Source organism: Aedes albopictus, chromosome 1 (genome assembly GCF_035046485.1).
Source record: "Aedes albopictus strain Foshan chromosome 1, AalbF5, whole genome shotgun sequence".
In the NCBI taxonomy this organism is placed as follows: domain Eukaryota; kingdom Metazoa; phylum Arthropoda; class Insecta; order Diptera; family Culicidae; genus Aedes; species Aedes albopictus.
Genome location: NC_085136.1, coordinates 315155920 through 315180363, shown reverse-complemented (window position 1 = coordinate 315180363; position 24444 = coordinate 315155920). Strand labels below are relative to the sequence as shown.

The following is a 24444-nucleotide window of genomic DNA, read 5'->3' as shown; positions in this document are numbered from 1 at the left end:
GAATGTCATTGAAATGCAATGGATGAATGCTAGGAGACCACCTTGAAGGAATCCCATAGAGACATTCCTGGAGGGAACCCCCTCGGAGACATTCCTTAAGAATCCCTCAGAGACATTCTTGAAGGAATCCCTCGGAGACATTCTTGAAGGAATCCCTCGGAGACATTCCTGAAGGAATCCCTCGGAGACATTCCTGAAGGAATTCCTCGGAGACATTCCTGAAGGAATCCCTCGGAGACATTCCTGAAGGAATCCCTCGGAGACATTCCTGAAGGAATCCCTCGGAGACATTCCTGAAGGAATCCCTCGGAGACATTCCTGAAGGAATCCCTCGGAGACATTCCTGAAGGAATCCCTCGGAGACATTCCTGAAGGAATCCCTCGGAGACATTCCTGAAGGAATCCCTCAGAGACATTCCTGAAGGAATCCCTCGGAGACATTCCTGAAGGAATCCCTCGGAGACATTCCTGAAGGAATCCCTCGGAGACATTCCTGAAGGAATCCCTCGGAGACATTCCTGAAGGAATCCCTCGGAGACATTCCTGAAGGAATCCCTCGGAGACATTCCTGAAGGAATCCCTCGGAGACATTCCTGAAGGAATCCCTCGGAGACATTCCTGAAGGAATCCCTCGGAGACATTCCTGAAGGAATCCCTCGGAGACATTCCTGAAGGAATCCCTCGGAGACATTCCTGAAGGAATCCCTCGGAGACATTCCTGAAGGAATCCCTCGGAGACATTCCTGAAGGAATCCCTCGGAGACATTCCTGAAGGAATCCCTCGGAGACATTCCTGAAGGAATCCCTCGGAGACATTCCTGAAGGAATCCCTCGGAGACATTCCTGAAGGAATCCCTCGGAGACATTCCTGAAGGAATCCCTCGGAGACATTCCTGAAGGAATCCCTCGGAGACATTCCTGAAGGAATCCCTCGGAGACATTCCTGAAGGAATCCCTCGGAGACATTCCTGAAGGAATCCCTCGGAGACATTCCTGAAGGAATCCCTCGGAGACATTCCTGAAGGAATCCTTCGGAGACATTCCTGAAGGAATCCCTCGGAGACATTCCTGAAGGAATCCCTCGGAGACATTCCTGAAGGAATCCCTCGGGAGACATTCCTGAAGGAATCCCTCGGGAGACATTCCTGAAGGAATCCCTCGGGAGACATTCCTGAAGGAATCCCTCGGGAGACATTCCTGAAGGAATCCCTCGGGAGACATTCCTGAAGGAATCCCTCGGGAGACATTCCTGAAGGAATCCCTCGGGAGACATTCCTGAAGGAATCCCTCGGGAGACATTCCTGAAGGAATCCCTCGGGAGACATTCCTGAAGGAATCCCTCGGGAGACATTCCTGAAGGAATCCCTCGGGAGACATTCCTGAAGGAATCCCTCGGGAGACATTCCTGAAGGAATCCCTCGGGAGACATTCCTGAAGGAATCCCTCGGGAGACATTCCTGAAGGAATCCCTCGGGAGACATTCCTGAAGGAATCCCTCGGGAGACATTCCTGAAGGAATCCCTCGGGAGACATTCCTGAAGGAATCCCTCGGGAGACATTCCTGAAGGAATCCCTCGGGAGACATTCCTGAAGGAATCCCTCGGGAGACATTCCTGAAGGAATCCCTCGGGAGACATTCCTGAAGGAATCCCTCGGGAGACATTCCTGAAGGAATCCCTCGGGAGACATTCCTGAAGGAATCCCTCGGGAGACATTCCTGAAGGAATCCCTCGGGAGACATTCCTGAAGGAATCCCTCGGGAGACATTCCTGAAGGAATCCCACGGAGACATTCCTGAAGGAATCCCTCGGAGACATTCCTGAAAGAATCCCTCGGAGACATCCCTGAAGGAATCCCTCGGAGACGTTCTCTGCGCTGTTATTTCAAAGCTGAAGACTAAAATAAATCCCTTTTAAAGCCTAGATAAATCAAGTTTGCTCCAAAAAGGTACACATTAGTCATCAGATCACTATTCGTCAAAAATTCACTGCAACGCACCTCCTAGATCAAAGGACAAATATTCCTCTTGGAAAACTCTGCACGCGGATTCGCGATGGGAAAAACTGCAACCTCGCCCGAGATAATTTCGCGTGTTTCGATCGAACCGGCGGTTAAAATTAGACTGAAGCGCGGTGCGTAAACATAGACAACCCCTAGCTATTTTGGATGGTGATGGTGGTGCTGGTGGTAGTGATTGTTGGAGAACGTTTGCAAACTAACACATTCTTCACCCATGCCGCTGGCCGCCCATTATTGACTGGAAATTTATTGATAAATATAAATGCGCCGAGCAGTGGTTGGTGGTCCCGGATTGGCATTGGCACGCTGATGAGACGTAAGCGAAGTACGCATGTGGCGGAGTGAGGGCGGGAAAATGTATACAAACAAACTCGAGCGTGTGGATCTCGGACTCGAGCGGAAACGGGTTGAGCACGTCTTACATGACCGTGAAGCGCGGTTTATCAGCTGGTACTTACCGTTTAACACCTTTCCAGTGCTATCTTCGATCTTTTAGAGCAGGGGTGCTCAAATTATTCACACGCGAAGTAAAACATCCTGAAATTTATTATTTGTTTTCTTTGTTTTGTTACTTTTCTATTTCTTTGTTTTCTCTTCATTTAGACTGTTATGTTTGTTCTGTCTGTTCTGTCTGTTCTTTCTGTTCAGACTGTCCTTTCTGTCCTTTCTGTTCTGTTTGTTCTGTCTGTTCTGTCTCTCCTTTCTGTCCTTTCTGTCCTTTCTGTCCTTTCTGTCCTTTCTGTCTTTTCTGTCCTTTCTGTCCTTTCTGTTCTGTCTGTTCTGTCTGTTCTGTCTGTTCTGTCTGTTCTGTCTGTTCTGTCTGTTCTGTCTGTTCTGTCTGTTCTGTCTGTTCTGTCTGTTCTGTCTGTTCTGTCTGTTCTGTCTGTTCTGTCTGTTCTGTCTGTTCTGTCTGTTCTGTCTCATCTGTCTGTTCTGTCTGTTCTGTCTGTTCTTTTTTTTTTTTTATTCTTCAATCACTTAACCTAATTTTACAGCTCTTTTTGTCCACTTTGGCACTGCGTGAGCGATTCCAATTGGCGGCTGCACTTATACTTTGTACAGCGCCTAAATGTATTCTATTCTAATTCCACTAATTCTAATTCGAACTGGTAGCCTTTGCGCTGCTGTCTTTTCTACCCTGTCCATGGTAGAATGATGAGCACGATGCTGATGGTGTGGTTTATGTTCTATTTCCAGTCCGATTGGGGGTCCATTATGAGTTGCCGTTAGCCGATATCCAAGTTTTCCGGGTTCGTTAGAGCATATGCTCAGAAGAGGGTCAGGTGTCAGCCGCTCTCGGGAAGAAGAGCAGCTGACGAAAAACTGCAAGTGCCGGGGCTGGGATCGAACCCATGACCATCCACTTATGAAGTGAACGTGTAGCCACTACGCTACGGGCCCCGGCAATTCTGTCTGTTCTGTCTGTTCTGTCTGTTCTGTCTGTTCTGTCTGTTCTGTCTGTTCTGTCTGTTCTGTCTGTTCTGTCTGTTCTGTCTGTTCTGTCTGTTCTGTCTGTTCTGTCTGTTCTGTCTGTTCTGTCTGTTCTGTCTGTTCTGTCTGTTCTGTCTGTTCTGTCTGTTCTGTCTGTTCTGTCTGTTCTGTCTGTTCTGTCTGTTCTGTCTGTTCTGTCTGTTCTGTCTGTTCTGTCTGTTCTGTCTGTTCTGTCTGTTCTGTCTGTTCTGTCTGTTCTGTCTGTTCTGTCTGTTCTGTCTGTTCTGTCTGTTCTGTCTGTTCTGTCTGTTCTGTCTGTTCTGTCTGTTCTGTCTGTTCTGTCTGTTCTGTCTGTTCTGTCTGTTCTGTCTGTTCTGTCTGTTCTGTCTGTTCTGTCTGTTCTGTCTGTTCTGTCTGTTCTGTCTGTTCTGTCTGTTCTGTCTGTTCTGTCTGTTCTGTCTGTTCTGTCTGTTCTGTCTGTTCTGTCTGTTCTGTCTGTTCTGTCTGTTCTGTCTGTTCTGTCCTTTCTGTCTGAGTCTGAGTTGTCTGGTTTAACTTTTTTGTACCATTCTACAGTGCACATTAGAGAAAATGAAATCAAATGTACGTTTCCTTTTTTTGCCTAGCAATTTTGTTCAGCAGATCCGTGCGTATGTCTGCAGCAGAGATTTATGTTCTTTTGGCTATTTTAGCCGAGTGAATGCCCCTGGCCGCCACGGCACAGGTGGGTGCTGCGTGAGTAATGACCGAAATAAAAATAAGCTTGCGGAAATATTGAATCGGTCGCCATTAGTGCTTGCCAGTTGGTCTGCTTGTGAATGCTGGATTTTCTTTTCGAAATTTATGGAGCAAAACCATACACTATCTTAAACTAATTTTTCGTGCCGCATTGTTCCCCGAAAGCACCACCGTAATCCGTACCCGAGAAAGGACTTTGCTGCGCTGGCTGAAAACCCCGGAAACGGATGCTCATTTTCCGACCACTCTCGGGCGGTTTCGGCTCAAACAATAACGCATGGGAAAGCCACAGTAGTTCATCATGGCGTCCGTCGTCGCTTTACCTCCCAGCCACATACATACTATGTAGTTTCCTCTCCGGATGGGCACAACAAGTACGTGCCACGAGTAAACCACATTTTTCATTCGAAATACCTTTGGTTTTTATGTCTCTTCGAAGGAACGCACGCTTGACCATTATTGTAGAAAACATAAAATCGCTCGATGTAGTGTGGAAGAATGCTGCGGGAAATACATTTTTTCGTTGAAGTTCTGTGTACAGTGTACACTGTACACCTTGTATGAGATTTTCGATCTGCCCTGGTTTGTGAACGGTTAGTCGTCCTGGAACAATGAGTGCTTTACATTTTCATACAACATTTTTTTGTATTGATTCTTGAAGTTACAAGACTTTTTTGTAGAAAAAAGATATGAGGTATGTATCGAACATCAAGGAAACGGGTTCGATTCCCGGTCAGTTAAGGAATTTTTCGCTATTTTAATTTCTTGACTTCTTAGGCATAGAGTACTTATTTTCAAGCCTGTCACTACACATGCAAAATGTTCATTGGCAGAGGAAGCTCTCAGTTCACAATTGTTGAAGAACACGGAAGCTGAGAAGCAGGCTCTGTCCCAGTTGGGACGTTAAGCTACGAAAAAGAAGAAATATTGACAAACTAAAGTAGAACATATAATACAAAGAATGTGCACATGAGTAAAGAACATGTATCACCTCTTGGAATCTAATGAAGCATTATAAGATACTTTTAAGTTATTTAAGAGCTTCCAAACTTCTCTGAATAAAAATAAACCAAGTCTACGTATTTAACAGTATTTTTTCTCGCTAAATTGAGAAACCGTCCATTATCGATCATGTTCATTGAATAGCTCAAAATCAAAAGACATTGTTAAGAACTTTTGGGATTCCAAAAACCCTGGAGAAGTTTATTGCTTTGAGATTTAGTTTTTGTTTCATCATTTATGTATGTTTTTCCAAATATCCCTGCACAGATAAAAAAGAGTTTTAAATTCTGCGACACACGATACAAATGGAGCATGGGATATCACAGAAGTTTACATGACATATCATGTAAATGTAATGGAAAATCATGTAAACTTCTGTTATATATATTGTAATTCAGCATGACTCAGAGAGATTATATGACATATAACACAAATTTACATGATATATCTGTAAACCATCACAGCACGAAATTTACATGACTAAAATGAAGAGTGTAAGTACAGCTACCAATTGAAATCGCTCACGCAGTGCCCTTGTGGACAAAAGAGCTGTAAATTAGGTTAAGTGGTTGGAGAATGAAAAAAATAAAATGATGATTACATGACGTGTAAGCTTCATTATTTTTATCTGTGTGAACCGTCTGAAGCTCCACTGAATCGCTCTGAAATCTCCGGAACTCCATGAAATCCATTGAAACGCATGGAAACCTCGTTGAGACTCCCCGGATCTGTTCCAGAATCTCTCTAGAACTCCCTTTAAAGCACTCTCTTGAAACCTCCTGAAGATAACCCTCTGAAACCCTCTGAAATGCTTTGAGATGCCTTGAAACTCATCTAAAAACCCTCTACGGACCCAGAGAGTTGAAGGGAACTTCAGCCAAACACCTCTAAAACACCTATGAGACTCCCAGAAAGTTCTCTTAAACAGACGGGAACCTACCCTTAAAACCCACTGAACCTCCTGAAACCCCTTGAAACTCACTGAAACACATTGGAACCCTTCTGAAACCCATTTAAGGCTCTCTTAAAGTCCCCTGAAACCCCCTGAAACGCCTTGACACCCCTCTCAAACTTCCCTGATTTTCACAAAAATCTCGGCAACCCCTAGGAACCTTATTTTGTAACTCCCTGAAACCTACATTGGATCACCTGAAACTGACTGAAACGCCAGAAGCGCCTCAAAACCCCCTTAAGCTCCCCTAGGACTCTCACAAACACACCGACAAGCTGCTGCGATTCTTCCATCGGAGAGGAGTGTAGAGGATTCATCAAGTAGGCAACCCTGTAGATGTTCCAACAAATAGACGGTCGGGTATCACAAAGTTGTTTTTATCGTTATATAAATACACGAGGAGCTAATACAGTCATTCACTCATTATTGGACTATTATTTGGTAACAAGTTTTTTATTCCATCTAAAACAACTCCCGTTTTGAAGAGGTATTTACCATTCCAACCTAGAAAACCGCCCGAAGACGCCTTGAAACACATCTGAAACTTCTAGGAAATTCACCTTCTAAAATTCCGCTTGGCCTCGCTCATAAGATCTCCTCGCCACTCATGGTGCTGAAATTTTCCTGCTTCTTTGAGATCCGTCTGGGTAATACACTTGAACGTCTTTTTTCAATGGGTTCGTGAATTAAAAATGTGCATAAATTGCAACAATGCATGAACATGAGATAATTTTGGGCCCTAATTGAGTCAGTGTTTGTAATGAGGAAACTCCTCATTTGCTCCATGGGGGTTTGAGATGAGACCAAGAGGTTTCCAGAAAGACCCCAGAGAGCCTATAAAAAAAGGATTCCAAGGCATTTTTAGCGGCTTTTCAGAGAGTTTCAAGGGCGTTTCAGGCAGGTTTCAAAGGGGAGTTTTAAGAAATTTCATGGTATTTCCAGGGGATTTGCAGGAGAGCTTCAGAGAGTTGTTTTAGGGGTGTTTTTTTAGCCTGTCAAATGTATTCCATGGGATTTCAGAGGTGTTTCATAGAGATAAGTGTTTCAAGGCACATCAGAAGGTTTCAGGAGCTTTCTAAAGGTATTCCTACAAATTTTAGGGGCATCCCAACGGGAGTAGGGGAGTTTCATGAGGTTTCAGAAGTCTTTTAGTGGCGCTTTAAGAGCGTTTCAGGGGATTTCAGAGCCCTTTTAACTCTTTGGAGACCGATGGGTCACATTAGCCCAGCCGAGAAAACTGACCATTACAAAAGTGTTCTAGAACAGTGAGGTTGCATCCAGAAAGGCGAAAATATCGTCTCCAACGAATTAAAGGTGTTTATTGGCATGTCAGAGTCCTTCAAAGATATTTCATGAGAGTTTTAGATGACAATCAGGAGATTGCAAAGACGTACCAGGGGATTTTAAGTGATTTGGAAAGATTTGAGGTACCTTTCTAGCCGTTTCAAGGGGTTTTTGGGGCTTAGGTTGAGAGCTATTTGAATGTTTCTAAAAACCCTTAAAATACCCTGAAACGCCCATGAAATCGCTTGAAACGCTCCTGAAACTCTATAAACCCCCTGAAGCTTCAGTAGGTCCACCAAAAACAACTCTGAAAATACATGAGACCTCCTGAAATGCCGCTGAAAACTTCCCTGAAACCCTCAGCAATCCTGTAGACCCCGGACTCCCCGAAGAGCTCCCAAAACGCCCTGAAATACGATGAGACTCCCAGACACTCCCCTGAGGCCCTCTGAAACGACCCCTGAATGTCTCTGAAACTCTCTTAAATGCCCATACTACTCCATGAGACAACCCTGAATCATATATGAAACCTCCTTGAAACTCTCTAAGCGTCTCTGAAAACTCTCAGAAGCTCCCCAATGACGTCATGGAACTACTTGAGAAACCCTGGAGTCCTTTGAAACTTTCTTGCACTCCATGAGCTCCCTGATACGCCATTGAAACCTCTTAACACGCCAAAGGCATTGTTCATAAATTACGTCACATTTTATGGGGGAAGGATCCGACAAAGTGCGATAAACCATACAAATATTTCAGAGGTCACATACAAAAAGTGTCATACAGAGCGGAGGGGGTGAGGGTGTTGAAAATTGACGGGTTGCCTGTCAGCGTCAGCGTGTACCCGTCAGCGTTGGCCTTAAGCAGCGCAAACGAACTAAAATCTTGTCATTCGGCAGACTAATTTGAATACTCAAACCACGCATGCCTAGTTTGAAAAAGGTGATAGAGAACGTCGGATTGGTTCGTGTGGCCGGATTCATTCCTGTGAATCACTGGGTCAGATTCTTATTAAAAGGGATGTTTTTCGATAAACAGCGTGTTTTCCATAATGATTCGCAAATACATTCACTTTATTTATTTTGCAATTTACTAAAACTCAGCTAGAAATGATGCACATAAGGGGAATGCTAGAGTTAGTGTATTTTTTCATGAGATATAATGTAAAATTACACTACCATCGTGTGAATTTCCGCCAACCATCGCGGAAATCTTATTGGCGGAAATTTATACAATTGTAACGTAATTTTGCATGATATCTCATGTAAATACGCACTAACTCTAGCATTCCCTTTATGTGCATTATTTCTCGCTGTAACTTACATGAATATTTTTTTCTGTGTATGTAGTCGTATCTACAAAATTTATGAATGAGGTTCATACTCACACAGTATCACACACCAAAAATCGTTTGAGAGTTTCAGCAAAATTTTGCTGAATTTTGCTGAGCTGAAGGTTTCAGTAAACATTTTGCTGAAATTCAGCAAAATTTTGCTGATTTGTTCAGTAAACTCTGCTGATCACCAGTAACGTTTTGCTGAAATTCAGCAAACTTTGCCGAAAGTTCAGCAAAAAATATTGCTGAACCCTTCAGCTCGGCAAAATTCAGCAAAATATTGCTGAAAGCGTTTGGTGTGCATGCATGTATGTTCTATCGAGTTGTGCGTTCTATGATTGTTGGACTATCTTAAAAATTATGCCAACACAGCCTCAAGCAACTATGTGCTGTCAAGTGATAAGTTCATTGTATGTTTGAAGATCTCCAAGAAGTTCTTTGAGTATAGGTCATCCAATCTACTAACGTATTTGGTTGTCTCTAAAATTTTCACGACTTCTGGGTTCATACTTATACAGCCTCAGGTAACTATGATTTATTAAGTGGTGAAGATCACCTAGAACACCCTTGAGTAAAGGTCATTGAGTCTACGAGAGCTACTAGTTGTAGAGCATTATAAATGAGGTTCACACTTACACAGCCTCAGGCATATATGTTCTACCAAGTGGTGGGTTTTATGGTTGCATAGAAGTATCCGAGAACTCCCTGGAGTTTAGGCCATCTGATCTACGAGCGTAATCAGTGACTTATTGGAGTATTGTGAATGAAATTTATGCTTGCATAGGCTGATGTAACTATGTGCTGTCAAGTGGAGAGTTCATTATCTATATAAGGAGCTCCAAGAGCTCCCTTGAGTATAGGTCATCGGATCTACCAACGTAATTTGTTGTCTCTAAGAGCTTTATGACTAAGGTTCATACTCACACAGACTCAAGCGTTTATGTTCTATCAAGTGTTGAGTTCTATTATTGTATAGGAGTATCCGAAAACTTCATCTCAGCTACTAACGCTTTGAAACGCCTCTGAAATTCACCTGAGAGCCTCTGAAGTTTCCTAAAACTCCTCTGAAACCTCCTGAAACGCATTGAAACGCTTTGAAATTGCTCTGAAACCCCCATAAAACCTCCGTGAAATTCACTCTCATTCAGAATTCCTGATTTCCACTTTGCATCTTCATTCACAATCGAAGTCAGTCAGCAGCGAACGGTTGTCGCTTATGTTTGTGTGCCTGTTTGTCAGCGACGATAGCAAACTCCGATGAATGGTTGGAAGCCACACTTGGAAATTATTCATTCGTACTCATACACATCGAAAGCGGAAGCAACTTGCGTATCGCATTCCATGATAACCCTTTGCTGCATCTTCCAGAATTCGCTTCAGCACAGAGCAGTGAATGTGAATGGGATGAGACGTATAAACCGATCCTTGCTTGCAAGCCTCTGAAGCCCCCTTAAACTTCTCGGAAACCTCCTGAAATGCCATCGAAACGCCTCTGACACCCTCATGAAGCCTCCGTGAAATTCACCTGAGTGCCTCTGAAAACCCACTTAAACCTCTCTGCAACCACTGAAACGCCTTGAAAGTCTCTTGAAACGTCCAAAAATGCTTTGAAACGCTTTGAAACGCCTGGAAACAACCTCAAACGCATTAAAACCCCCGCCTCCGTAAAAAAATCAACTGGAAATCGTGTGAAATTCAACTTTTGGTGGTTCAGGAGCTTTTGATGCTCCCTAATGCGCCCCTGAAACCCCCAAAACAAATTGAAACGCCTTGAAAAGCTAGCTAAACCTTCGTGAAATTCATCTGAGTGCCGCAAAAGCTCCCTAAAACCCCTATAATGCCCTGTAACGCCTGATGATTTGAAATGCCTCTGAAACACTCACGGAACTCCTGTGAATTTCACATGACGCCTCTGAAGCCCCTTAAGCGAATTCTATACAATGTTTTGTGAGTTCCCACAGGAATACTTGAAGAAATTCTTAAAGGAATCCTTGGAGCAATTTATGAAGGAATCGTTTATCATGGAAAAATTTTATTTACCAGAATCTCATGAGGCATTTTTAGAGTAATACAATAGAATTTCTCGTGCAATTACTATTAGAGTTCCTTTAGGGATACCTGCTTCGGGTTCTCCGAAATTTCTTCCTATGATTCCTCTAGAATTTCTTCCTGGAACTCCCCAAGTCCCTCCTCTTGAAGCTCTTCCAGTAATTACTGCTGTGATTCACCCAGGAATCCCTTCTAGAATTTCTTCGCGATTTTTTTTATCTGTATTCAGTAGGTTTTTAGCCCTAGGCTAGTTCATCTCGGGACCCACGCTTTACTTTCCTTCCGAAAGAAGAACTCACATTTTGCGAGTTTGTCGGGAGTGGGATTCGATCCCAGGTCCTCGGCGTGATAGTCAAGTGTTCTAACCATCACACCAGTTCCGCTCCACTCTTCGCGAAATCTTGCTGAGGTTCCCTAAGCATTTTCAACAAGAATATTTCCAATTACTGATCTTCCATGGGAAATCCAGAAAAGGGTGCTGGAGGATTTACCAGAAATGTCTAGAGGAATCCCAGCAGTATTCATGGACGATTTCCAGCCATTGTTGCTAAAATGAGCTCAACACGATTCCCAGTAGGAATACCATTTTTTTAGAGAAACCCATGGATTACCTATTCAGGAACAGATGGAGGAATCAAAGCAAGTATTTCTAGTTTTGATGCCAGAAGAATCTTTGGTTGAATCTTTGTAGAAATATCTGGAGGAATCCTTGAAATAATCTCTGAATGAATTTCTGGAGGATTCCATGAAGAAATCCTTTGAAAAGTCTCAAAAAGACTTTTGGAGGAATTCTAGCAGACATTCATGGAGGATTTCTGAAGGTATTCTTGAATCTGAATGTATTCAAATGTGATTAGAAAACAACGCCTCAAAGAATTAATTTAACTATTTTGAGATTTTTAATCTAATCAATCAGTTCATATTTAATCCTAATCATCACATTTTCCCAAGCACAACTTGTCCCATTTGATTGAGCTGATCTATCATCTGTCACTGGGACAGCAGCTGCGATGATTGCGGTTACAAACGCAAAAAATGTTACGACTCCGTCCTAATCAAATCAAGTGAAAATCGTCTGTCATTCGTCTGCTGCCCCAAATTGACCCTGCTCAAGATTGGGGGGAAAAATGCGAGAAAGAAGCACCACGGTTTTCCTTCCACGGTTAGATTTTCCGCTCCTAAACGCTGCATCATTATTGCCACATCCATTTGGGTGTGCTGTTTTCTTTTTTAGCAAATATTTACCCCATAACACTCGCCCGGTGTGGTGCGGCGATGCCTGTCAAAAGCTCTTCGTTCTCGGACTATCGGCGTCGTCGTCGTCATGGTTCTTATGGAGAGCAACTCAGCTGTGTGAAATGTTTGCTGACTCAAGGAAAAATGGATCTTTTTCTATGGTACCCTCCTCAATGGGAACCACAACACATACAACACACAGATTCTGGCTTGGCTTTCAATTCTTGGTTGGGGTGCTAAAGTGAACACACGTTGAACGGTCAGTTGGGTGTACGGTTTTGTGCGTTACCGAAGGAGAAATCACTTAAGCTAAACGTTTTCTGGAACACGAAAGGGCTAGGGAAAATGGTAAACATGACATGGAAAAGCAAACAGAAACAACAATGCGTACAAAGCTGAGTTCAAAGGGTGGGAAAGAGAGAGGAGAAGGAATAACGAGCTGAAGAGGTAGAACATCCAGAATACAAAGACCTAACATTAGAACATCCAAAGAGAAGTGTCTTTATAGAACAAACTAATAGCCCAAATAATACACTCATAGCAGACAGAGAATGTACAAAAAATATGCCTAAAACAAACGGAAACCAGATGTTACAGAGAACAAATAGAAAACAAGAAAATAACAGATAAAAAACAAAGAATAAACAGAGAAACAGAGAATATACTAATAATACTCAAATTATAGAATAAAAAGAAATCGCAAAGAGTAAAACAAAAAAAGAAAGACAAACAAAGAATAGAACTAGATCGAATAAAGAACAGACTGAATAGAATAAAAAACTTAAGATGAACATAAAATACACAGGAAATATAAACAGAAAACAAACTGAACAAACGAAAAATAAAAGAACAAAAAAAAAAAAAACAAAAATTAAACTGACTAAAGTAAAAGCCCGTTTCTAACAACCTTTTCAAGGTATGAAATCTAAGTGCAAATTGCCCGTTTACGACATCGATTAATCCGAAAAGCTCTTCGGACAAACCAGGTATCTCACAAAACTTTTCCCAATGCGTCACTTCTTCCGTAACGAAAAGTCATTTCCTGCACGTGCGAAATCGTTTTTCACCCTTTCTAACAACGACAACCTGGCAAATAGGAAGATGACGAAAAAAAGGAGTCAAGAACGCAAATAATCATCGTCGGCTGGGGCGCCTAAACGGTTTTGTGCACACTCATTCCGGGATGGGATTTGCAAACGATTGCTACCTGCTGGTACTGGTGGTAATAACAATTTCGCCTCAAGTCAACAGAGCCCCACCTGTCAGAAATTTCGGAGAAGTTCTTTCGAAACTCCGGACACGTGCCAGACTGGAGCGGCCACCACCATCACCCGTACCTATCCAAATCGGGTTGCAAAGCCGATAAACTAGAGGTAATCCATATAATTAAAAGCCAAGTTTTTTTTTAGAAAGAAGGATTAGAATTGCTGAGAATTTAACACGATTGACTGATGTTAATGGATTTTTAGGTACATATGCCACTATTTTAGGTTTCACTGGACAACTACAAACAACAGACAGCGAACAGGTAAAGAGCACACAGAGAATAGATAGAAAACAGAAAGTGAACAGACAGAACAGACAGAACAGACAGAACAGACAGAACAGACAGAACAGACAGAACAGACAGAACAGACAGAACAGACAGAACAGACAGAACAGACAGAACAGACAGAACAGACAGAACAGACAGAACAGACAGAACAGACAGAACAGACAGAACAGACAGAACAGACAGAACAGACAGAACAGACAGAACAGACAGAACAGACAGAACAGACAGAACAGGCAGAACAGACAGAACAGACAGAACAGACAGAACAGACAGAGCAGACAGAGCAGACAGAGCAGACAGAGCAGACAGAGCAGACAGAGCAGACAGAGCAGACAGAGCAGACAGAGCAAACAGAGCAGACAGAGCAGACAGAGCAGACAGAGCAGACAGAGCAGACAGAGCAGACAGAGCAGACAGAGCAGACATAGCAGACAGAGCAGACAGAGCAGACAGAGCAGACAGAGCAGACAGAGCAGACAGAGCAGACAGAGCAGACAGAGCAGACAGAGCAGACAGAGCAGACAGAGCAGACAGAGCAGACAGAGCAGACAGAGCAGACAGAGCAGACAGAGCAGACAGAGCAGACAGAGCAGACAGAGCAGACAGAGCAGACAGAGCAGACAGAGCAGACAGAGCAGACAGAGCAGACAGAGCAGACAGAGCAGACAGAGCAGACAGAGCAGACAGAGCAGACAGAGCAGACAGAGCAGACAGAGCAGACAGAGCAGACAGAGCAGACAGAGCAGACAGAGCAGACAGAGCAGACAGAGCAGACAGAGCAGACAGAGCAGACAGAGCAGACAGAGCAGACAGAGCAGACAGAGCAGACAGAGCAGACAGAGCAGACAGAGCAGACAGAGCAGACAGAGCAGACAGAGCAGACAGAGCAGACAGAGCAGACAGAGCAGACAGAGCAGACAGAGCAGACAGAGCAGACAGAGCAGACAGAGCAGACAGAGCAGACAGAGCAGACAGAGCAGACAGAGCAGACAGAGCAGACAGAGCAGACAGAGCAGACAGAGCAGACAGAGCAGACAGAGCAGACAGAGCAGACAGAGCAGACAGAGCAGACAGAGCAGACAGAGCAGACAGAGCAGACAGAGCAGACAGAGCAGACAGAGCAGACAGAGCAGACAGAGCAGACAGAGCAGACAGAGCAGACAGAGCAGACAGAGCAGACAGAGCAGACAGAGCAGACAGAGCAGACAGAGCAGACAGAGCAGACAGAGCAGACAGAGCAGACAGAGCAGACAGAGCAGACAGAGCAGACAGAGCAGACAGAGCAGACAGAGCAGACAGAGCAGACAGAGCAGACAGAGCAGACAGAGCAGACAGAGCAGACAGAGCAGACAGAGCAGACAGAGCAGACAGAGCAGACAGAGCAGACAGAGCAGACAGAGCAGACAGAGCAGACAGAGCAGACAGAGCAGACAGAGCAGACAGAGCAGACAGAGCAGACAGAGCAGACAGAGCAGACAGAGCAGACAGAGCAGACAGAGCAGACAGAGCAGACAGAGCAGACAGAGCAGACAGAGCAGACAGAGCAGACAGAGCAGACAGAGCAGACAGAGCAGACAGAGCAGACAGAGCAGACAGAGCAGACAGAGCAGACAAAGCAGACAGAGCAGACAGAGCAGACAGAGCAGACAGAGCAGACAGAGCAAACAGAGCAGACAGAGCAGACAGAGCAGACAGAGCAGACAGAGCAGACAGAGCAGACAGAGCAGACAGAGCAGACAGAGCAGACAGAGCAAACAGAGCAGACAGAGCAGACAGAGCAGACAGAGCAGACAGAGCAGACAGAGCAGACAGAGCAGACAGAGCAGACAGAGCAGACAGAGCAGACATAGCAGACAGAGCAGACAGAGCAGACAGAGTAGACAGTAAACAGACAGAGCAGACAGAACATCCATAGTCAAATGGAGAACAGACAGAGTACAGACTGAGAACAGATAAAGAACAATCGTAGGCAGTGATCAAAAAGTGAACAGGCAGTGAACAGGCAGTGAACAGGCAGTGAACAGGCAGTGAACAGGCAATGAACAGGCAGGAACAGGCAGGAACAGACAGTAAACAGACAGTGAACAAGCAGTGAACAGGCAGTGAACAGGCGGTGAACAGGCAGAGAACAGGCAGAGAACAGACAGTGAACAGACAGTGAACAGGCAGTGAACAGACAGTAAACAGACGGAACAGACAGGAAATAGCAGAGCAGAAAGTCTAGATTGGATTTGGATTTGTAAAGAATCAATCAATCGTTCTTATTGAAATCTATACTTCGTGAAAACTTTTATCGCAACAGTCCGACAAATGTATAGGATTTGAAAATCCTTTTCCATTTTTTCTCCCCCGCCCTCTGTCCCCAAGACTAGGTCCGATTTGTTCTGCAATCCATCCGTCTCACACCGCAAAGTATCCGGAACTGGAAAAAAGTAAGGCATCAATGCCAGGAAAAAAATCTCCCAAAGTGCTATACCCATCATTGTTGTTGTTGCTGTTGCTGCTGTTCATGGGAGTGCTAATTTATTTCTTATGTTTTCTAACGATTTTTGGCTCAACGGTTTCCATATTCCCCGCGATGCTCGATGGTCGGTCAGTAGCCCAAGTCAGAAGAAACAGAAACGAGAATCTGAGCCGGAGTCTGTCTGTTTGCTTTTCTACCACCGCACCGGCTCTTTTTTTGCTCAGTTGGGTGCAAAATGAAAAATGGTAAATAAATCCACCCGGAACAATAATTTAGAGCTCGGAAAGTGAAAAATGGGGATGAAGGATTTTACCAAGACGGTGGCAGAATTGGTTGGTGGGTTTGTTTATTATTTGGAGTTAGACGACTTTTGCGAGAGAACCCTTATTATTGTTATCGAGTTGCTTTTGTTTTTGAAGGAACCTTTCTGGGACGGCTCTAAGGAATCAATTTGATATAAAGAGGCTCAATCATTCACTTTTACTAGAAGCGAAATTGTATTCATCGCTGAACTTTTTCTGATGATGAGGTGCTGAAATGTTTTAATCTCTTTTAATTAACGCTATGATGAACGAGATGATTTCAAATTATGAGGGCGTGGTACAATAAAACTAAATAGTAAACAGAAAATTGATGATTGGAACTCAAAAAACAGAAGCAGAAAAATAATATATGGAACGAGCTCACCACTTTATTTGAAAACATCAAAAATAACGTCCATTGTTCATCAAATTTCACCAACACACCATTTGAGGTGGAACTTGACAATAACGTATATCTTTTTTAAGGAATCTATTGTAAAACTGAAACGGAGAAAAAATCAAGTTTAACTGTTGCAGATAACAAAACGGAGAAATGTCATGGCAAACGACAAAATACAAAGCTGAAGTTGGTAACATTATCTTGCAAAGATAACGCACCTGTAAAACCATCTAAGATAATTCAAAACTTAAAACAAAGTACTAAAACCGTAACATTATACCAAAATCTTCACCATCAACCCGAAAGAAGAAAAGTTTCAATGGAATAATAAAACCATCAACTTTCAAGTACCTCAACACTATTCCATCGCTTTCCATCCACGTCCCTGAATGACAATTTCACGCAAGGATATCCAAACTTTGTCCGGTTGTCTTTCAGAGCAGCACTACCCAGGAAAACTACAATGTGGCAAATCAGATGGGATGTGCCCGCCCATCTTATGCACATGCTAGCAAAAGTGAATCCGGCAGCTCTATTGATCCAAGCTCTGAACGTGTTTTTGTGTGGGAAACATTGAATAAACACAACACACTTCGTTTTTATCTAGGAAAGGTAGGAAGGCTATTGCATTCCTCGCCCCTGCCATCCCAGAGTGCCACTTTGCGTCTTTAACAATGCACCGTGGTAGTCATTAGCTCCGGTGCTAAGAGGTACATTACGCAAGAACTTACCCTCCTACCCCCATATCACAAGACACACACATAGATCGGGTTCGGTCGGTGGTGAGTGCCTTCGGGGGCTGTATTTGCATTTTACCCACATCGAACCAAAGGCAAAACTTTGCCTGGGATGGCGCTCTGGATGGAAGGCTCTTATCATAATGCAAATATTGTAAAACTTGTGCACGATGATCCATGAAAGTGCTTAACATGCTTCATTTGCTCGCACTTGGCTTGGTGCTATTGCTGCTGCTGCTACTGCTTGCAGTTGCTGTTGATGATCTTGATGATGATGAGCGTGGTGACGATGGCGGAAGTCAAAAGGAAGATTCCTGGGTTAGGGAGGCAGAAGCGTGTGCAGGAAAGGTTTGAGGGACAATTGGACAAACAGAACAGGCAGAACAGACAGAACAGAGAGAACAGACAGAACAGACAGAACAGAGAGAACAGACAGAACAGAGAGAACAGACAGAACAGACAGAACAGACAGAACAGACAGAACAGACAGAACAGACAGAACAGACAGAACAGACAGAACAGACAGAACAGACAGAACAGACAGAACAGACAGAACAGACAGAACAGACAGAACAGACAGAACAGGCAGAACAGACAGAACAGACAGAACAGACAGAACAGACAGAACAGACAGAACAGACAGAACAGACAGAACAGACAGAACAGACAGAACAGACAGAACAGACAGAACAGTCAGAACAGACAGAACAGACAGAACAGACAGAACAGACAGAACAGACAGAACAGACAGAACAGACAGAACAGACAGAACAGACAGAACAGACAGAACAGACAGAACAGACAGAACAGACAGAACAGACAGAACAGACAGAACAGACAGAACAGACAGAACAGACAGAACAGACAGAACAGAAATCCGAAAGTGAACAGCCGAAGAACCCCTGGAGAACACCTGGAGAACATCCGTAGAACAGCCGGAGAACAACCGATGAAATGCCGGAGAACAGCCGGAGAACAGCCGAAGAACAGCCGGAGAACAGCTGAAGAACTGCCGAAAAACTGCCGGTGAACAGCCGGAGTATAACTGGAGAACATCCGGAGAACATCTGGAGAACAGTCGGAGAACAGCAAAAGAACAGGCGGAGAACAGATGAAGAACAGCCGGAGAACAGCCGAAAAAATACAGACAGAACAGACAAAAACAGGTGGTGAACAGAAGAAAAATAGGGAAAGAATAGCCGAAGATCAGCCGTAGAACCTCCGGAGAACAGCCAGAGAACAGCCGGAAAACAGCCGCAAAACATCCGGAGAACTGGCGAAGAACTGCCGCAGAACAGCCGGATAATGGCTGAGAACAGCCGGAGAACAGCCGGAGAACAGTCAGAGAACAGCCGAAGAACAGCCGGAGAACAGCCAGAGAACAACCAGAGAACAACCAAAGAAAATCCGAAGAACAGCTGGAGAACATCCGGACAACATCCGGAGAACAGCCAGAAAACAGCCAGAGAACAGCCAGAGAACAGCCGGAAAACAGCCGCAAAACATACGGAGAACTGTCGGAGAACAGCCGGATAATGGCTGGAGAACAGCCCGAGAGCAGCCGGAGAACAGCCGCAGATCAGCCGAAGAACAGCCGGAGAACAACCAGAGAACAACTGAAGAGCATCCGGAGAACATCCGGAGTATAGCCAGGAACAGTCGGAAAACAGCAAGAGAACAGTCGGAGAACAGCCGGAGAATATCTGGAGAGCAGCCGGAGAACAGCCGGAGAACAGCCGGAGAACAGCCGGAGAACAGCCGGAGAACAGCTGGAGAACAGTCGGAGAACAGCCAGAGATTAGCCGGAGAACAGCCAGAGAACAGCTGGAAAACAGCCAGCGCACAACCGGAGAACAACCGGAGAACAGCCAGAGAACTGCTAGAGAACAGCCGGAGAACAGCCGGAGATCAGTTGGAGAACAGCCGGAGAACAGCCGGATAATAGCCGGAGAACAGTCGGAGAACAGCCGGAGAACATCCGGACAACATCCGGAGAACAGCCAGAAAACAGCCAGAGAACAGCCGGAAAACAGCCGCAAAACATACGGAGAACTGCCGCAGAACTGTCGGAGAACAGCCAGATAATGGCTGGAGAACAGCCCGAGAGCAGCCGGAGAACAGCCGCAGATCAGCCGAAGAACAGCCGGAGAACAACCAGAGAACAACTGAAGAGCATCCGGAGAACATCCGGAGTATAGCCAGGAACAGTCGGAAAACAGCAAGAGAACAGTCGGAAAACAGCCGGAGAATATCTGGAGAGCAGCCGGAGAACAGCCGGAGAACAGCCGGAGAACAGCCGGAGAACAGCCGGAGAACAGCCGGAGAACAGCCGGAGAACAGCTGGAGAACAGTCGGAGAACAGCCAGAGATTAGCCGGAGAACAGCCAGAGAACAGCTGGAAAACAGCCAGCGCACAACCGTAGAACAACCGGAGAACAGCCAGAGAACTGCTAGAGAACAGCCGGAGAACAGCCGGAGATCAGTTGGAGAACAGCCGGAGAACAGCCGGATAATAGCCGGAGAACAGTCGGAGAACAGTCGGAGAACAGTCGAAGAACATCCGGACAACATCCGGAGAACAGCCAGAAAACAGCCAGAGAACAGCCGGAAAACAGCCGCAAAACATACGGAGAACTGCCGCAGAACTGTCGGAGAACAGCCGGATAATGGCTGGAGAACAGCCCGAGAGCAGCCGGAGAACAGCCGCAGATCAGCCGAAGAACAGCCGGAGAACAACCAGAGAACAACTGAAGAGCATCCGGAGAACATCCGGAGTATAGCCAGAGAACAGTCGGAAAACAGCAAGAGAACAGTCGGAGAACAGCCGGAGAATATCTGGAGAGCAGCCGGAGATCAGCCGGAGAACAGCCGGAGAACAGCCGGAGAACAGCCGGAGAACAGCCGGAGAACAACCGGAGAACAGCCGGAGAACAGCTGGAGAACAGTCGGAGAACAGCCAGAGATTAGCCGGAGAACAGCCATAGAACAGCTGGAAAACAGCCAGCGCACAACCGGAGAACAACCGGAGAACAGCCAGAGAACTGCTAGAGAACAGCCGGAGAACAGCCGGAGATCAGTTGGAGAACAGCCGGAGAACAGCCGGAGAACAGCCGAACAGCCAGAGAACAGCCGGAGAACAGCCGGAGAACCGCCGGAGAACAGCCGGATAATAGCCGGAGAACAGTCGGAGAACATTCGGAGAACAGCCGGAGAACAGTCGGAGAACAGTCGGAGAACAGCCGAAGAACAGACAGAAAACAGACAGAGAACGGACAGAAAACAGACAGAGAATTATCGACAGAGAACAGACTGAGAAGAGACAGAGAAAAAATAGAGAACAGTCATAATATAGACAGAGAACAGACAGAGAACTGACAGAGAACAGACAGAACAGACAGAGAACAGACAGAGAACAAACCGAGAACAGAAAGAGAACAGACAGAGAAAAGACAGAGAACAGTCAGAGAACAGAAAACAGACAGAGAACAGACAGATAACAAACAGAGCACAGACTGAGAAGAGACAGAGAACAAACAGAGAACAGACAGAATATAGACAGAGAACAGACAGAGAATAGACACAGAACAGACAGAAAACCGACAGAGAACAGACAGAGAACAAACAGAGAACAGAAAGAGAGCAGACAGATTACCGACAGAGAACATAATGAGAAGAAACCGAGAACAAACAGAGAAAAGACAAAATATAGACAGAGAACAGACAGAGAACAGACAGAGAACAGACAGAGAACAGACAGAGAACAGACAGAGAACAGAAAGAGAACAGACAGAGAACAGACAGCGAACAGACAGAGAACAGAAAGAGAACAGACAGAGAACAGGCAGCGAACAGACAGAGAACAGACAGAGAACATACAGAGAGCAGATAGAGAACAGACAGAGAACAGACTTAACAGACAAATATCATACAGAAAACAGATATATAACAGACAGAGAACAGTCAGAGAACAGACAGAGTACAGACAGAGATCAGACAGAGAACAGACAGAGAACAGGCAGAGAACAAACAGAAAACAGACAGAATAAAGACAGAGAACATACAGAAAACAGACAGAGAACAGACAGAGAACTGACAAAGAACAGACAGAAAACAGACAGAGTAGAAACTAAGAACAGACACAGAACAGACAGAGACCAGACAGAGAACAGTTCGAGAAAAGACAGAGAACAGACAGAGAACATACATAGAACAGACAGATAACAGGAAGATAACAGATAGAGAACAGACAGAGAACCGACAGATAACAGACAGAGAACAGACAGAGAACAGACAGAGAACAGACAAAGAACAGACAGAGAACAGACAGAGAACAGACAGAGAACAGACAGAGAACAGACAGAGAACAGACAGAGAACAGACAGAGAACAGACAGAGAACAGACAGAGAACAGACAGTTAACAGACAGAGAACCGACAGATAACAGACAGAGATCAAACAGAGAACAGACAGAGAACAGACAGAGAACAGACAGAGAACAGACAGAGAACAGACAGTTAACAGACAGAGAACAGACAGAGTAGACATAAAGAACAGACACAGAACAGACAGAGAACAGACAGAGAATAGACAGAGAACAGACAGAGACGAGACAGAGAATAGACGGAGAACAGATCGTGAAGAGACAAAGAACAGATCGAGAAGAGACAGAGAACAATGAGAGAACAGACAGATAAATCAGGAAGAAAACAGATAGAGAACAAACAGAGAACAGACAGAGAACGGACAGAGAACAGACAGATAAAACAGGAAGAAAACAGATAGAGAACAAACAGAGAACAGACAGAGAACAGACAGAGAACAGATCGAGAGGAGACAGAGAACAGACAGAGAACAGGCAAAGAACAGAAAACAGACATAGAACAGGCAGAGAATAGATAGAGAACAAAAAGTAAGTAGATAAAGAACAGACTGAAAACATACAGAGAACAGACAGAGCTGTTAACAGAAGTAAAGGAAATCAGGTTGTACCCCTTCTCTTCCACCGCCACTGACTGTTGTGGAGCAAGATGTTTCAGCAGCAGCCACAACTCCTTGAGATTTAGACTTACCGACACTCCTCCTGTCTGCGTTTCTGCGATGCTACACGTGTGAATGAGCACGATAATGGAAGTATCAAAGGAGTGCATATCTACTACAGCAGCAGCAGCAGCAGCACCCGTGTTTCAATTGCTTCCTCCTTTCTGGATATGGTTGAAGAAGAATCCTGCCAGATCTAGCAAAGATTCATTCACAAAGTGCAACACTCGGATCTCGGATGTAGCTGTAGCATCCACTCTCTTAGTAGCAATTTTCTCACCTTCCTTTCGCATCTTACGAGCCGGAACAGTTACGCAAGAGGGTTGTTCAATTCTGTAAGCTACCAAGAGGTTCGTAAAGAATGACGACATGAACACCCATAACGAACTTCCAGTTGCCCCAGCCTTTCCGCTTCCATTTTCCAAAAGGATGACCAAAATCAATACGGGCTAAGCGAAGGTGCCACCTCAACTGGATATACGTCAGATAAGCAACACGCCCCCGCCTTCATCCACCCCGAAGAAGCTGATGTAACATTTTACCGGGCCATTTAGTTCCGCTCCGCACTCTCATGTGATGCCCACGTGGGAATGCTGAAAACGAGAGGCTAGGTAGTGTTCCGTAACGGGTGGTGTGGAGGATAGACGCCTCTCGCCATACTGTTATCCGACCTGGCCTGGATATGGAAGCAAAGCAGCGCACATAAACACAAATCAGATCGTCTGTCCGCCCCATTTCATGGCCGAGCTAGGATGTTGTTGATATGTGTAGAGTAGTGCTCCGGATAGTCCTAAGAAACAGTGTGGAGCAGTAACCGGTCGAAAACAGCAACAATCAGGGACGACAGGAACATGATGTAATGCACATTTTCCGGCACCGACGCACCATTATAAGCATTTATTTACGAGGTGTGTTGAAAGGGATCTTGTGGTAGAGTGGCTTGGCCTTTACGTTAACACTGTTTGGACAACACCTATTGTGATATAGTATCAAACGGTTGCAATTTCTACCACAATAGGTACCCTATTTTCAACATCATGCAAATTTCTTGGGTGTTGGAACAGGTAGTTTTCAATGATGATTTTTTTTTTATTCTCGTAATTTTCAGAATCCTGAGTGGATTCTCCACAGAATCCTGAGAGGATTCTCCACAGAATCCTGAGAGGATTCTCCACAGAATCCCGAGAGGATTTTCCACAGAATCCCGAGAGGATTCTCCACAGAATCCCGAGAGGATTTTCCACAGAATCCCGAGAGGATTCTCCACAGTATCCCGAGAGGATTCTCCACAGAATCCCGAGAGGATTCTCCACAGTATCCCGAGAGGATTCTCCACAGAATCCCGAAAGGATTCTCCACAGAATCCCGAGAGGGTTCCCCACAGAATCCCGAGAGGATTCTCCACAGAATCCTGAGAGGATTCTCCACAGAATCCTGAGAGGATTCTCCACAGAATCCTGAGAGGATTCTCCACAGAATCCTGAGAGGATTCTCCACAGAATCCTGAGAGGATTCTCCACAGAATCCTGAGAGGATTCTCCACAGAATCCTGAGAGGATTCTCCACAGAATCCTAAGAGGATTCTCCACAGAATCCTGAGAGGATTCTCCACAGAATCCTGAGAGGATTCTCCACAGAATCCTGAGAGGATTCTCCACAGAATCCTGAGAGGATTCTCCACAGAATCCTGAGAGGATTCTCCACAGAATCCTGAGAGGATTCTCCACAGAATCCTGAGAGGATTCTCCACAGAATCCTGAGAGGATTCTCCACAGAATCCTGAGAGGATTCTCCACAGAATCCTGAGAGGATTCTCCACAGAATCCTGAGAGGATTCTCCACAGAATCCTGAGAGGATTCTCCACAGAATCCTGAGAGGATTCTCCACAGAATCCTGAGAGGATT

At 44.9% G+C, this 24444-nt stretch overlaps 1 protein-coding gene across 1 annotated transcript; it reads left to right on the top strand.

Moving 5' to 3' along the window:
* The first annotated feature begins 4877 nt into the window (after positions 1–4877).
* On the top strand, positions 4878–23093 carry LOC134292149 (protein hsr-9-like). Its single transcript, XM_062860955.1, has 4 exons — positions 4878–4920; positions 18822–19413; positions 19564–20718; positions 22934–23093. The coding sequence occupies exons 1-4, from the start codon at positions 4878–4880 to the stop codon at positions 23091–23093; spliced, it is 1950 nt and encodes a 649-aa protein (XP_062716939.1).
* The last annotated feature ends 1351 nt before the right edge of the window (positions 23094–24444 follow it).